The 16,490-nt window shown below is 44.0% G+C and overlaps 1 protein-coding gene across 9 annotated transcripts in view; it reads right to left on the bottom strand.

Moving 5' to 3' along the window:
• hspg2 (heparan sulfate proteoglycan 2) overlaps positions 1-16,490 on the bottom strand; it is an 84,535-nt gene that overhangs the window by 40,740 nt on the left and 27,305 nt on the right. For 8 of the 9 annotated variants that reach the window (XM_047568382.1, XM_047568617.1, XM_047568463.1 and 5 more), the window contains exons 4-21: positions 6,917-7,026; positions 6,666-6,724; positions 6,198-6,370; positions 5,361-5,486; positions 4,997-5,191; positions 4,797-4,916; positions 4,366-4,497; positions 3,828-3,972; positions 3,212-3,369; positions 2,965-3,105; positions 2,684-2,847; positions 2,424-2,603; positions 2,049-2,245; positions 1,549-1,696; positions 1,026-1,153; positions 687-773; positions 397-455; positions 59-129 (exon numbers count right to left, since the gene is read on the bottom strand). In XM_047568382.1, the coding sequence (XP_047424338.1) occupies positions 59-129; positions 397-455; positions 687-773; positions 1,026-1,153; positions 1,549-1,696; positions 2,049-2,245; positions 2,424-2,603; positions 2,684-2,847; positions 2,965-3,105; positions 3,212-3,369; positions 3,828-3,972; positions 4,366-4,497; positions 4,797-4,916; positions 4,997-5,191; positions 5,361-5,486; positions 6,198-6,370; positions 6,666-6,724; positions 6,917-7,026 (2,393 nt within the window). Of the gene's footprint in view, positions 1-58; positions 130-396; positions 456-686; positions 774-1,025; positions 1,154-1,548; positions 1,697-2,048; positions 2,246-2,423; positions 2,604-2,683; positions 2,848-2,964; positions 3,106-3,211; positions 3,370-3,827; positions 3,973-4,365; positions 4,498-4,796; positions 4,917-4,996; positions 5,192-5,360; positions 5,487-6,032; positions 6,072-6,197; positions 6,371-6,665; positions 6,725-6,916; positions 7,027-16,490 lie in introns of all 9 variants that reach the window. The other variant, XM_047568843.1, reaches the window with a different exon arrangement.

Genomic DNA, 16,490 nt, shown 5'->3' with positions numbered 1-16,490 from the left:
CAGGCCAGCAGATTTGTAACAATCGCTGGAGTGGCAGTTAACCACACTGCATCCATACCTTGCAGCTGCATGGCCTACTGGTCGAGCTGATAGTTCCTCTGTTATCACACTTGGAGGGCCCTGTAGTTTCTGTTTTAAAGAGAAGTGGAAAGAAGATGACACATGGAGAGGAAAGTGCACCTGGAAGTGTTCCAGCCACTCTGCATACCTGAGCCATGACCACAAACTACTGCTAAACCACTAGGGGAAAAACCTGAAGGTAATGATTACACCTCCCCATGGTCATATCACTGATGAGAGCGACAGGTAAAACAATCCTTGAGCAGCTTCTGTAGAGTTCATGCCCGTGACTGGGCATTTCAAAAATGTAAGTGCCACTGCTGAACATGTACTCACGGTTTGGAATACACTTTCCATTGGGCTGAAGGGGGTTACCCTGGTAACCAGGAGCACACCTGAAATCAAACACAAGACCATAAATTATGATTAACCTATTTACCATAAGCATTCTTTTAGTTACTTATAATGTTTAGTTAGTTATTAATGCCAACACAATCTCATAGAAAAACTCAATTTATTACCACTAACACTTCCATTGAATCCTTCAGATTGTTGAGTACCATTTTCCTGCAATCTATGAGCTACATAGAGTTACAGGTTACAGTTAATGATGACAGTTTCCTTACTTTTCACAGCGCCTTCCTGTGTAGCCGATCTGGCAGGCATCACATGTTGGTTGCTGGTCAATGTTCAGGAAGCAGGTGTCTGAGAATCTGCAAAAAGGATTACAAATAAAATGCAGCAGAAGTGGGTTAATGAGTAGCATACTGAATGGGGTGAAGCAGTACTCAAATATCTGAATGAGCTGAGCTTTCATTGATAAAAACACAACAAAAACCGAAGAGGAAAATAGTTTGTAATATCTACCGGTGATGACTTTAATGTGAGCTTCTGTGTGTATGTATCTTGCCCAGTTTGTACTGTAGATGTGTGTCTGTGTGGTCTGGTTGGACCTGCAACCTTACCGACGTGAGGTCTCGGTGTACGGGCAGGGGCAGGGCTTGCAGTCATCGGGGCGACCTCGGCTCGGGTCACCGAAGTAGCCGGGGCGACACTTATCACACTGAGGGCCCTCTGTGTTGTGCTGACAGCTCTGTGGTGGGACGAACACACTGGTCATTCTCTCACCCAAGAATATCTCGAAATAGCTTACAATGAATAGCTTGACATTTTGTTGGAGCATTTTAATGAGTTTATTAGCTTAGCATAAAAATGGAATCAGTTAGCCGTATTGAAATTACTCATTAAAATCAAATTTAAACTTTAGTGTTTTGTATGTCTTTAACAGTATCAGAATTTTTGACTATTCAGTTTATTTATGTGTGCATGTCGCACTCGTGCTGAATTACTTTCCTTTTGAGAGTGCCAAGTTAGCAGTTTTTTCCTTTTTCTAGTTTTTATTCCATAAAATCACCCCCTGCTAAATACCAATATTTATTATTACATTTCACAAGTAAATTTCCAATAAATTGACTTTTTGGCTTTTACCAGACAGTGTCCGTTGATCGTATCGCAGGCAGTGGCATGTCCATTACAGTTACAGCCAGCGCAGGTGCCGAGATAGGAGCCACCAGGAACGCGCTCAAAGCCTGAGGAACACATCTCACAAGACAGGCCGGTATATCCAGGAGGACATCTGGGAATGATAAAAATTATTCTCATCAAGAAGGGTTTCATCCAGCTGTTTCAACAACAAGCCGTGAGGAGACAAATTACTACACTGAAAAGGGCTGTCTAAAGTACAGCCAGAGGTCATTTGAATAGGATGCAACACAAATTCCTGGCTGGACTCAATCCCGAGGGCCGGTCGCCAAAATGCTCATATCATAACATTTCAAAACCAGTAATTAATTTATCACGTATTATTGTGAAAATCTTACTCAATAGCACACACACCCCAACAGACTGCTTGGGTCATGGGCCGCTTATTTACGGTTTGTGCGGAGAGCCCTTCTCCATTATCCCTACGGAATGATGTGCTTTCGTACCTGCACTCCTCCACATCTTTCGCATGCCCCCGAGTGCTGAACTCCACAGTGGTGGTATCCATGACAATGTCACTGAGTGCCACACTGACCATGTGGTTGTCGTAGATGGTGCGGATATTGATGCTGTCCAGGTTGGCCAGGGTCATCATCAAATCCTCTCGGCTTACTTGACGGCCATTGGAGTGCTGCCAGTTGTCCTAAAACAATGACAAGCAGGTTTACTGATATGCTTCATGTGCAAGTACTGAACTCAAATTGATAGATGATGAGTAGGTCTTGCCTTATAAGAAAAAATTGGTCAAAAGGTTTTCTTTTTATATCATCCGAACATGCACTTGTTTTTCCTTGTACAGTTTCTCTACACTACAGCCTTACTTCAGTGAATATGATCTCTTTCTGGTTGGTCACGCTGGCAGGAATGCGGGGGCCTCTGCGGTACACAAGCCTGCGTCCATTTCCAAGCAGAATCACATCCGGCTTGTCCACAGGCTCAGAGAGACCGCGGGCCAGTGTGTACCGCACCTTGAATTTCAGGGATCCTCCATAGGAATCAACCTAAAAATGAATGGAATGATTTTTAACAGCTGTGAGAATACTTCAGTTTATACAAAGCCTCTGAATGACTTTCGCTTTACTTTGTTGCCAAGGAACTGGCGGGGCAAGGTCCAGAAAGAGTCGAGGTTGAGGAAGCGGCGGGACAGGTCGACCAGCTGGAACTCCTCCATCTCGGGGTTAACAAGAAGCTGAGTGGAGGAGAGGGGAGGAGTCCCTGGCCTGGAGGGGTAGGTGACATTCACTCCTGGAAGAGAGAATAATAGATGAGCTAACTATTTCATCTAGAATTCCTGGAGCCACAAAAACGTCAACAGGTACTTCAGTTCACAACGCTATCTTAGCTGTCTATCTATTTCAGTGCCTTTGAAGTCTTCTTCCTCTGTGAAACGCAGGCTGATCTGGTTGCGGTAGCGCCCAGTGCCCTTGCAGTTCTTGGTGATTCCAGCGCAGAAGCAGGATATACAGCGGCCATTCACACTGAAGTGACCATCCGGACAGTTGCCTGCAGAGAACCAGAGAAGATGGAGCACATCATTTAGTTGGCTGATTATAAATAAATATAAATAAATGTTTTGTTGTTAAGACTGTAGTCCCTCTGACTGTGGTACCTGGGTTTGGATTTGATGTCAGAGTTAATACTCCGTCTGGGATACCAAACACCAGGCCTTTAGCGTTGATGGCCTCGCAGGTGTACGCCCCCTGGTCCGCCTCCTTCACGTCACGGATAGTTAGGGTGCCACGGCCATTCTCGTTGGTCATGGAGATCCTGTGACCGAAGAAACAACAGACTAATGACTGTCCTAACAATTCTAAACACACGCATATATCACAACAGTTAAAGGCTCTCGTTCTGATTAGTCCCACTGTAGCAGTCTGAGAAAAGAAAAATCGTTAAAATTCTGCTGAAACTGCCAAACCACACACAAAGCAGGCTACGCCCTGCATGAACATTCTGAAACCGCAACTTTTAGTCAGAGCACATCCCCAAATATCTCGGTAATTAAAATCACAGGTTTAAATGCATCGAGTCAGCAGTGAAATCCTGATCTAGGAAGGCTGTCTACAGTTATTCTGTGGTCTCCCGTGACGCTGAACATCATTTTCAAATCGTCACAGTATACTGTCTCTCAGTATTCAAAGATAAAGATGTTTTGTTTAAAACAGTTCAACAAAACAGTAATCTGAACAAAATGACAGAGGTGGAGAATTTCTCATTAAACCCACCTGTTGCTGACTGGAATATGCCCCCAGTTGAGTCTCCAGGTGATGATGGGTGTTGGCACTCCAACAGCTTGACAGGTAAACGTCACTGTTTGCCCGCGTGCCGCCTCAACGGACTCCTCCGGTGGGCTTGTTACAGAAGGAGGCGCTGCAAAGTATCAAGAAGACAGTTTTAAGCACATAGAATGCACAGGCTGAAAAGCCCCGGCATGTGACTGGAATTCCGTGATCCAGTGAAGCTCATAAATGCCTGTAAGTCAGAGGAAGCATAATTCTCTGCTATGGACGGGCAATTTCCTTTCAAATGTCGGGAATGAACTGCTCACAAGAAGCCCTGTGCCTTAGCAGACACGTGTGGAATGAGCTTGGTGCACAGCACGTTAGTCGCAGTGTGCAAAGGAGGAAATCTAAAGGAGAGTGTCATGGAAGGCAAGGGCAAAAAACAAATATAGTAAGAAAGAAAATGAGTGAAATATGCGTGAGACGGAAAGGGCAATTTGAAGAGCAGAGAGCTGCAGACAGCTGTGCGTGTGAAACTTACTGCAGCCGTACTCGTCGGAGCGGTCCGGGCAATCTGGCTCTTCATCACACTGGTAACTGGCTGGGATGCAGGTGCGATCGGTCAGGCATTCAAACTGCTCGGGAGCACACCTGTCATCAGGACCCTTGGTGGCTGTGGTGGCGACAAGATGGGGATTTACAGCCATCAAGTGTAACTTCAAATTCGGGTCAGAAAAGTCTTTAGCTAATAACTAAAACTAAAATAATTCATTCTTGTTTGTTTGAGAAATACCCTTTCTTGCCGAGAGGAATGTTTGAATATGATGATGACGGACAGAAGCCTTTAAGTTTAACCTAGCATAAAGAATTAAAACTAGCAAACACACCCAGCATGGATCTGTCTGTCATTAATTAACACGCGTGTCTGTTTAATCTACTTTTTATTGACTCAGAAAGGAAATGGAGACTTACGGCAGTCTGTTTCATCCGAGTTATCCTCGCAATCATTGTCCCCATCACAACGCCACAGCTTGAGGGCACAGCGACCATTTTTACACTTGAACTCGTTGGGTTCACAGGGAGACGGAGTACCTGGAAAATCAATAAGACGATGATCAGGGTGAACGTTGCTGTCAGGCAGAATGCACACGCACAACGGGCGCATTACTTACCGCATCTGAACTCGTCGCTTCCGTCCGAGCAGTCCCTCTCTCCATCACAGACATAGTCCCGAGGGATACACTCTCCACTCTGGCATGTGGCTTGATCTGCTCTGCAGGGTCCCGGAGGGCCGGGGGGACGAGGGGGCTTCTTGGAGGTGACGGTGGTGGTGGAGACAGTGGTTGTGGAGGCTGGAGTGATGGGAGCTTATTTGTGCAAAACAAACCTTTGATCAAACTTTGAGCAAATGTACAACACTTCACGCTGGTAAAAAAAACAAAAAAAAAACAACAACACACAAATCAACCAGTCGGCATTCCAAGCTACAGCAGACCACGTTACAGCCTGCCATCCAGTTAAACTGAAGCCACTCACCACAATTGGTCTCATCGCTCATGTCTCTGCAGTCTGGGCGGTTGTCACATAGGTATTCCATCAGGATACATGTGCCATCACCGCACCTGTGCTCATCTGCCATGCAGGGTCTTACACTGGGGGATACTATGAGAGATGCAAAGGGGAAGCAGGGGATGGGGATGAAGTTGAAGCGTCAAAGACATGCAAGCCAAGGCTACAATACAGCCAATGATCTCCTAATGACCTATCAGAGTACATGTAATGTAAAATAACACCACATCCCGCCCCTCGCTCCGTATAAAAAACTGTTGAGACATGTTGCAAAGACCGCCACTAGTGGATTGCTTTGAGATACTTAAGAAGACTTAAGAAGAAATAAATATAAATAAATGAAGTGAACAGCTTCATTCCTGATCACACTCATGCCATGCAAAGGTCCTCTGAATGCACTGCACACAGCTGAACTTCATGGGCCTCGGTCAACGGTCTACATAACACTGGTGCCTCCATGCAAAACAGTCCTCAAACCAAATGACCATTGCTCATCAAAGTCACCATAAACTTAAAGATCATTAAACAGCATGAAGAAGGAAATGCTCGACTGTTCTCTCAAAATGGCCACGATCATCCTATGGTTTCTACAACACAGTCGGCTAAGTCACCATGCAGCAGGCATGGTACAGTACAAACCTGGCTTTGCTAAAGGCTTCACTGGAGGCAGAGGTTGAGCTAGAAACCAGAGGGTAATGTTAAGGAAACTGCCTACCACTCTGGTTGATCTTAGTTAGCTGTAATCATACAAATAATGCTTGTGTGACGGCCTTGGTCTCTTCAGCGTTCGTCTCGAGGTCTTACCTGCTCCAAGCTGTCTGAACTGAAAGCCCTGGACTGACGTGACATACGAAGCAATGGCTCCCTCCTTCACCACGCTGTACAGCACGCTGCGGATCTGTTCGTCATTGGAGTTGTAGTCAGAGCCCACATCCAACTCCACAAATACATCAACACGGTCATCTTTTATGACTTTTCTGAAAAGAACAAGAAAGGCCTGATGAGACTACAAGCTGTGTGGCGTGTACTGCAGACGCTTAAACAGGAAGACTCTTTGGAGATAAGGTTTCTCTTTGGATGGCCCCTTAGAGGAATTGCTAATTGTTGATGTATTACTGACTCAAGGCCTAAACTTCTGGCCTCGCGTGGTTTGGAAAAAGGGGAAGAAACACCACCTGGCCTGAGCCAGAAATGCAGGAAGCGGCAGCACACGTCTGCAGGGTATCTACTTTAGGTGTCACAAAGAATGATTTCAAGGATTTGTGTTCTTACTTAATGAGGACCACGCTGACTGTCTGGACACCTGGAATCCTGTTGTACTCTGACTCCAGCTGGGAGGGAAAACACATTCAGTTATGCTCACATAAACAAGTCTAGGGCTTATTTCAGACACAAGGGGCTCACATCCTTATTTCAGCAAGGTCATAAATGACACGTCTGAACCTTATAGGGTAGTAACAGCCTTAGCATACTGTACATGACTGATATTCAGTGGAGATTAAACCCGGGAGGACAGTACATACCGTGTCCACCACTGCTTCAGAAATCTCAGCAAAGGCCGGAGAGAAGATGTCCTCGAGTTCAGGCACATAGACCAGGGAGTCGGTGAAGTTGACGAGAGCTCTGTAAAAAACTGGAAACACAGAGAAGGGAGGAGAATCTGTTAGCTACACCACACAATAACAGACAAACGGCCAAATGTTGTCGGGTTTAGGTATTATAAGCTGGATTCAACTCGCCAAATCTATTAAAGACAATGCGATACGGGATAATGTTTGGGAGGCATTTCCCTTAGGAAAGCCCTCGGTTAAATGTTTCAGAAAGTAAAAACTGGAAAGCATGGCTGCGGCTGTAACGAGAACCGCATACAAATTATGGCGTCTATTTCTATATCTCAATTGTGGTCTGTGAAGCTTCACCACACATACGCCGTAGCAAGAGGCACACGCTGACACAGCCGCTCTCTGCCTCCACATACGGAAATTACAATATCAAGGCACATCTTTCTATCTGCATGTGTCTTTCTGTCAGCCGCGGACACGGAGACAAATGCCGGCATACTCAAACGGTGACGGACAGACGCTGATAAAGCCCCTTTGTCGCAGGGTTCACTGTAGGCGGCCGAATCAGTGCAAACATTCAGATACACAGTACGTGGAATATTGGCCAATACGTTGGGGCCACAAGTTTGCACCAGATCTCTGATGATATCACAAAGTTGGAAGGTGAGTAGGAATTTGAGTCAGCTTGCTACTGTGCCAGCAGCTGCAAAGGAAGGAGAAGAAGAAATCGTTTGTGAATGACTCTAGTCTAGCTGGCCTCCACATTCCCTCCACATGTACCAAGTCAAAAACACATGAGGCAGGAAGACTGGGGAGCAGGGATTATATCGCTAGCCAACAGAGACTCTGTTAGTTGAGCTGACTGGTCACTAAAGAAATAGCTCAGCTGAACATAACCTGCTTGTAGTGGTAGGTGAAGTTATCGTATGAGGGCAGTCGAAGTTAGCAGTGATTTCAGAAAAGTTTCAGAAGTTTGCGGGCAGCTGTTTGCATCTCTGCTAAAAGTACCCTTGAGTAAAGCACCAAACCCAGGAAATTGTTACACTGTGGTTTACACTGCCCTCTGATCACTCTGAAAAAATGCAGTGTAACACGATAAAGTTTAATTTCTTTTTTAACAGTGACAATGGAATTTCCTTCTTAGTTTTCTCTCTTGTCCCATATTGCGCTGCAAACAAAAAACTCCACCCATTGGCTATACAAGCGGGTTAGATCAGGCAATAAAAAAAAGATTTTTATGCAATGTACCATGGTGTCATGCTGATTTATTCAAATGCATTGGCAAGCAATCAATCACGAATGTCACTGTGCCTCTTCCTCAATAACACCATTCCAAATACATGAAGAAATAAAAAAGTACTGTTAATATTTTTTGAACGCATCAGTTTTAAAAAATCAGCTGTTTCCCTAGCTGCATTGACATTTGATTAAATTGATCACAATAACACAATCTTTTCTAGAAGAATTTACCAAACTCTTTCTACTCCGGTTACATATCAGGTTTTAAACATTGTCAAATTAAACATAAGCATCAGTATAAAATGCCGTGATGCGACTTGTGTAACTCATTATTCGCAACAGTGTCAGCTGTATTATTGTAAATCCAATGTCACGGGCTTAGCCATGAAACTTAAAATAGTCCAGGCCCGCAGGGTGCCCAAATTCGCACACTACTGCCAACACTTTGTTAGGACGGGTCTGCCAGCCTCTGATTTCACAGTGGCAGTGTGGGTTTAGGGAGGAAGTCAATATTTGTACTGTTTCTTGCAGTGAGATGCTACGTGCCATGCCAAAAGCAACGAGCCGTGTTCTAAGTAGGCATCTGCAGAGCGTTTGGTTACAAACATACGTGCCCAAATATGTGCAAGAATTATAAATCTGCAGACACACACTGTGCAGAAACTATAAAAATATTGTATGTATCCTTTTTCCCAACCCTTTCCCTGCTCCTTAGATAATTACATATAACTAGACATGTGGAAACTGACAGCAGACATATATCAAGCTTCAGTGAAGCTACTTAATTAAAAGTTATAGATTTTGTGCGTCACACTGCTGTGTGTTGTGCTGTGTGTTCCAGGAGTTGCCTTCTCTTAACTCTACTCAGTTCCGTATTATTTCCACACTGTCTTGGCACCACAAGAAATTACACTTACACCTTTTTTTTAAGGAAAAGCCTCATTTATGAAAAAGTTAACTGAGTATTAGCCATGAAACCACACACTGAGGTGAACATGTAACAACACAACTGAAGGCTTTAGCACAGCCTGGCATGGTGCCTGGATGCTTGCCCTGCAGGCTGTTGCTGTAAGATTTGCAGCAGTCATCGTTAGGCCTGAATGCAATCCCACAAGACAGGCAACATCAAAGTTACTCATCAAAGTGCCTCTTTTGACCTGCATATAATCTAATCACTTGAGGGGGCATTTGCCGCCAGGTCCACTGCAGCTCGTAGCCCAAAGTCTCTCTGAGCTTGCCGCTACGGACTGGAGAGCGGGGCTGCTGCCGCCCGAGATCTTTTGATTAGACTGCTGCTAACGAGCGGCACTTGTGCTCCGAGGTCCATTCTCCTGTGCATCGCTCACTGTTTCCAGCGAGGGGGGGAAACCCCCTCGTTGAGCCCTGCCGCCATCAAAAGTGATGAGGCTGTGACGAGCGCAGACGTGACGAGTGGGATGAAAAAAAGAAGTGTAGAAAAATAGCATTCCGCACTCTTAATTCACACAACTTATTTAGCTATTAAAGCTGTTCAGCAGGACTGTGGCAGCTTTGTGTAATGGGCCCCCTCTGAACACACGGGGCCCATGCAGAAGACAAAGGCTTGATTGAGCGGAGAGCCCAGTCTGGCCTTTAAAGCCAAGCCGCATTGGGCCTGACCTTCAACCCCCAAGGCAGCGCCCACACCATCGTCTCAGCACCAGTTGAGCCATTTACAGAGGGAGTGTGGGAGAGAGCCAGAATCCATAAGAAGAAGGCCCAAACCACACTGCACCAGTGACTCCATCAAAAATCTTTAATAACGCACATTTTTTCCTTTCCGTGGTCTTGTTTTTTTCTCTGACCTCTACTACTTAATCATTTTTCTGGTGACCAGCCAAAAGCCTCCGTCTTCAAGTCCACTCATTGTCCTCTTGGGAACCGTTGGTGGATGAATTCTGGCTTCACTAATACCATCCCCATGTTGTGCTCTCCCACGGCTTGCAATGTGAACATCAAACAACACATTTGCGTATCATAAAGCGTGTCGTTGTACTATTGTTGCAGTGACTTTCTCTTAACAGCTGGTTGGTTATGTTGAAAAGAGCCATCCACACTAGGGAACGATTACAAAATCACAAGCACGGAGCACATTTTTCACAGCAAAAGACTGAAAAGATGTTTTTTAAGTGGAACTGGAAGCGCTGTCACTATACCATGACGAAGTCTGTTACTCAACGGAGCAACCTCATCACTTTCCACTGGCATTACAAAATCGTTGGGAGACGCCTGCAAGACACTTGGAAAAACAGCCTCGCTTAGCTGAAACCCTGCATGCCCGAGCCGAGTCTTCCTTGGAATGTCTTCTGAGCGTGTGTTTGGAAATGAGCATGCATAACCGAGAGGAGCAGGTGACAGAAGAGTGTGCCAAAGACAAGAAACGAAAGAAACCGCAGTATTGAAAGGAAAGAAAAGTGCTTGAGGACTTACTCTCATGGCCTGGCACGACTGGGCTCTTTATGTTCCTCAGATATGAAGAGTCCAACCACCGTGCTATGCCAAACAATGAGGGGTGAGGAGCAAAGAGCAAGCAAAGGGGGAGAAGAGACGTGACGCAGAGGTCGACAGGGCACAAGGAAGAGCCAGAAGTCAAGGATCAAACAAGAAAAGCGACACAAGGACCAGGGAGAAGGATCAAGTTAGCCAGGCAGGTGCAGAGAGGTTAAAGTTTCAGGAAAGTTAGAAAGGAAATGATTTGATGCAAGGAGAGAAAATAGAAAGTTACATTAAGAAAGAGAACTGCTAAACGACTTAACAGGAAATCAGTCAGTGCTACTAAAACGATTCAGCTGAGCTAATATCAAGAAATGAAAATAAAAGTGTCATCACAGTTTTAAGAGAACCAAAAAATAATGCCAGCTTCAATTTGCAGTCATCAAAATACCCACTAATCATTACCATCTACATGTAAAGCTGAATGGGTCAATAGAGGCTGGGAGTCTGGGCTTTTTGTTGACTAATGACTTCAACCAGTGTCTGTCAGGAAACACACAAATATGTCTGCTTGTACGACGCCGTTGTGGAGTCAAGGCCGGAGGGCGCCGCTTTAAAAATGCCAACAGCACAAAGAGGATATTCTACAAACATACACACATATTCACGTCCTGCTCGTCACATCTCAGATGTCTGACTGCTGTCATCCACCCGGGGACAGCGATGCAGGGAGGAGCTTCTTCCTGTTTCCCTTTTAAAATGGAAGAACTGAGCACCATTAAAACAGTTAGAATAGTTTTACTGTAGCCTAAACCCTCCGCACTAGCAACAATGGCCATCGTCTGTTTTGAAGTGACTCATTCATTCTTCCACTGCTTTGGATGCACTTCCACATTGGGCATACTGTTAAATGTCAACTAGGGAGGTATCTTGGTCGCTCTGAATCACTGATGGGTTGTAAGAGAGGGACCTTTGCACAAAGGTTGAATTTACAACACACTGAGTGGATAACTGACGATCTCTCCACAGTCGTTCAACAAAATGTAAACTATTCTGTCTTATAAACAAATTATTGTCAAAACTTATTCAAATGTTCTACACTAGCATTGCACTGACAAGACGGGTTTTCTATACTCCGATCCAGACTGTAAGAGTCCACACCATGAACTTCAACAGACAGCAGTAAATAACAGCTCCTTCACAACCAAGTGAGTATACTGGATCCAGCTGTTTTACAGCTGCAGCAACAAAAAGCATATGGGTTCTGATACAAATTAGTGTAGTTGTGGCATGGCTTTCAGACGAGAGCAGATTTAGAAAAGTTGGTGCAAAGACTATAGTGAAGCCAACAGCAGGTAGACACAGTTTACAGAAGTGGGCAAAAACCACATTAAAGGCCGGCCAGAAAAACGCCCTTCCCAAATGATCTGAGGTCTCCCTCGAGAATAGAAATCCCAAATAGTTAAAGCTAATGAAGCATCCGCTAGTTCAAAGTCAGCTGACATGTTGCGATTGCTATCAGTGGGAGTCAGAGCCAGAAGGGGGAAACGGCTGCAATATCACGCGCCACTCTTCAATGTGTTTAACAGGTGATGAGCGCTGATCACCAGTCACTGCATAATAGAACGGACAGGAAGGACATAATCATATAGAAGCAAACGTGACATGTACTGAATGCATTAATCATCACAGGAAAAGGGGCTAAAAGCTTAACAAATCCCAGGAGGACTATTATTTGATATGAATACTCTCTAGTGTTCAACCAGGAAGCCACTGATCTACTGTGGAGTTTAATCCAAATAAACTGTCAGATCTGGGAAAACCACAGGACAAGTGAATGCCCAGCCAATAACCACAACTTCTAATTCAGTATTCATTTTGTAACACAGTGAACCTCTGTAGCTCAAACTTGCGTAACTCCAAATATTATTACGAAGGCCATCGAAATGTGAAGAAGTAAAAAACTACTTGTCTGTCCTTGAGGCTGCAAAGAGGAAAAAGAGATCCATCCAATAGCCACACTCCTTGAACGGAGCCAGAAACACCTCTTTCCAAAGGAGGAGTGGCAGAAACCACTTCTCCAAGGCAACCCATTTGTTATTGGTACAACAGGACTGGAGAATCATGGATGCATCAATGTCAGTGACTAAGACCATTAAGCAGGAGTCTTTCAGGAGAATGCACTATGCACAGGCAAACTCACAATTAGCTGTTTGTAAATGAAGGGTAGAGGCTTTTATCAATGACTATCAATGACTATCAATGACACAAACAGTTCTGGCAAAGGTGATACCATTTGTGCCCTTCAGCTTCGTGGCACCCGTGTTTTGTCTGCACCGTTTCAACTGCCTCGTCCACAAATGGCTACAAGCCAAGTGATTACAATGTGAGGCAAGTTTCTCCTCTAATCCGTGGCCACCTTGAGTGCCCCCAGCGGTGCAACAACAAAGACCTCACCAAAATAACTGCAGCTGCCAGGATTTGTCCCCCCGGTGTAACAACTCCAGAGGCTCCCTGTAACTAAAACACGCAGAGACACACACATGGGCAGTGGCACTGCGTCATACGTATCGCCAACTGTCCACTGAAAAGGCAGCAAAAACTGAGTGGGTGGCCCGGTCGCAGTTTGCCTGCTGCCCGGGCCAAACTGACAAAACCGGCTACATTACCCTGACGTATTGTTCACTTGTGCCGCTACATCTGTTCTCCTGTAGAGATAAAGAGAAAATTCAAAGTCGAGTTGTGTTTGTTCAGCAAGTACGTTCGAGCAATTGATGTGATTAGAAGCAAAAACCAGCTGAGGCTACACTGTGTGTGAGTCAGCCTGAGTCAACGTGGATCACTGGCTGCCCAAGTCTCAGGTTCCCTAAAGACTTTCTCTGGAAGTCCAAAAGTGACAGGATTAATCTGATTAAATCATTAACAGTTTATTACACAATGTATGTGCTAAAATGTTCTTTATTTGACTGCATAAAAGAAAATACATAAATTACAGTTGAAAATCTTCTCTCTGCGTCATAAATGAAACATTTCGTGTAGCTCAGGCCCTGATGTGTATCTGTCTCCCAAAGGAAGTCAGAGACTTTCTGAAAAGCAGTGCACCAATTAGCTTTAATTATTAAGTTTCAGTTCTTATCTCAGACTGAGACAGACAGAGGGACAGTGGAGGACTGAGATGGATTATATTAACAATGACAAATGCTTCCACCGCTTACTCTGACAAAAAAATAAGAAATACAAGCTGCCGTGTTTTTTGCAAACTATATTTTTACCATTACTGTACTTTAATTTCATTCATTGTATTTCATATTTGCCAATACGCTACATAGAAAGAGAGAGATTGGCTGCGCCCAATTTCATGCTCTGGTCTGAAAAAATGACTTCTCAAGCATTTCGTCCAAAATTAGCAGTGGGAAGAACCTAACCCCAGCGGCCCAGTCACAAATTGCTATTAGCAGTAAGTGGACGTGGTAACCTTTGTTTCTTTGGTTTCTAAACAAAGTGGCCAATATCCTTGGTGCACTAGTAATGTCTGTAACAGAGCCTGTGGAACAAGGAAAGGCTCTTACAGCCAAGATAAGATGGATTTGCCTCCCAGAAATCTCTTTGGGGAGTGTAGAGGTCAAAACAAAAGGTCAAGAGGACATGGGACAGAACTCCAATATCTCTGGAGAAGATTGTAGACCGTGATTAGGGGGAACAGCGGACAACAATGGACAAAAGTAGGACCAGGATAGCCTCATCATGACAAGAGTTTAATTTCCAGATGTTTTGTGCTGATTTAACATGTATGACTGAGACAAAGGGAAATGGAAGTTCCTTAAGCCTCTGCAAACAGTCACACAACAGGATGCAGAGCATAATGAAGGCAACTATGGTCCCAACGTCCACCACTTTGTAGTAAGGGAAGGGGAAGGAAGGCTTGGATGAAGTGTCTGGACAGCCAACAGGACAGAGACACTCAGAAAAGTATTTAGCATTCAGCACAGGAAACTGACTTTCCTTCCCAGGGCTGTTTTGCTCACATCTATATTTGGAATTAGTCTGAGTCCTCCAGTCGTAGTACTGTGATCTTGCTCAGTCGAATGCAGTTGTCTGGCAACATCTGAGATAAGACAATATATTAAAGAAAGCAGAACATAATCTAAATCCCCTTTTTTAATAACCACATTAAAACAACACTGACCTTTACATGTTTACAGAATCTGAGCCAACCGCCCAAAGTAATACCTAGGGGAAGTTTATAAGACTCATGTCACACCACAAAATAGCAGCATATTAATGGAAAATATTTTCCACCCTGTGCTGTGAACCTCACAAAACATGGCTTTGTATTTTATGCCTTTATTTTGGCATATTTGTATCTGCCAACCTGACTTGGAGGTTGGAGCTCTAACTTTTGGCTGAGAAACACACACTTCCAAATAAACTCAACCTGCCGCTGGAGGCTGAAATGAACTGAAAAGCCGTTTGTATCATAAAAATATGCTTTCCTAATCCATCAGTCTCTGGCGGCAGTGAGATTGAATTTTTCTTCAGTGACGTGGGGCTAAAAACTGACTCCACCTTCTGTTACTAGTCTAATCTGTCACAATCGCACGCTGTCAGCACCAATCATATTAATGTCGGGCCTGTTAAAATCTAACCGGCTCCTTTAACTACCACTATTCAGCGGGGCCTCATGGCCGTGCTATTTCTGTGAGCGAGGCACATGATGCTATAAGCCTGGGCTCTGATGTCAGCTTGCAATGCCGCTACCAAAACAATCATTGTGCCATGATGTAATCAGCTCCACTAATGTGTCAAGTGCCAGTGTTTGGCACCAAGGGCAAACCTATAAGCAGCAGATATCACGGGTCTTTGTCTTTAATAAAGAGTGAAATAATAAAACCCCATAACTGTTGTCTGCAGAGGGAAGAATTGGTAGAATAGAAATCTTTTTGCTTATTGTAGAGATGCACTAATGTTTCTGTTGAACATTTACGGTTGTTAAATTGGTTATGGAAATGTAATATGGGGAACAAGGGGAGTGTGATTAATGAGGTTGTTTTTTTTGTGTGTTTTGTTTTCTTCCAACAACTCTCTGATTCCAGTGGTGATTATTAATAGGGAAACCAACAACCAACCAATTTCTTTATGAGAGACGTTTCTGCGCTTTTCACATGCCAACCTGAGCTCCATGTAAACTTCATATGCCACATAAAATTCATATAAACTTTTTATTGTCTGCAATATCAGGACTTTAAAGATAGGAGCCTGGAAAGACGTTGGAAAGACGAACAGGTCTAAAACCTTTAAAATAGAAAAGACATAAAATAGAAAAACTCTCTGGAAGTGCTGAGCTGGCCACTGAGATTAATCTTGGACTGAAACGGTGTGGTGCAAATAAATAAACAGTTCTGTTTTTAAGTCACTTATTTCAATCTTTTGAAAAATCAGTAATGCTGGGACTATATTTTATTTAATAGCTCACTTGTAAATAGCTAGTGTTAGTTTTAATAGTGTAAACTGTAATGTGTGTTTGAATGCAACAAATCCAGTATAGTTGGTTAAAATGAAAACTTGCATGTCTCTTCACTCAGAAATTAAATAAAACAATGGGCAAAATAGTCTCAAGGTATTAAGAGGCATCTGTACAGTGACATATATCCAGCAAAAGTATCTCTATGCAAGTGAACAATCCCATGTTCACATAGTGATTTCATGGCCCCGTCACAAAGAGAATAAAATGGTATAAAGTCAGGAATTATGATTAAATTATGACCATGTTCCCAATATTGTGTGTGCCTCCAAAACAGTTGTGACTCATCAGAGAATGGACATGGGCCTTTTGGGAGTGTCCTGT

Source organism: Mugil cephalus, chromosome 1, assembly GCF_022458985.1.
Source record: "Mugil cephalus isolate CIBA_MC_2020 chromosome 1, CIBA_Mcephalus_1.1, whole genome shotgun sequence".
Taxonomy (NCBI): domain Eukaryota; kingdom Metazoa; phylum Chordata; class Actinopteri; order Mugiliformes; family Mugilidae; genus Mugil; species Mugil cephalus.
The sequence above is the reverse complement of the archived record's forward strand: the minus strand, read 5'-3'. Positions and strand labels throughout refer to the sequence as shown.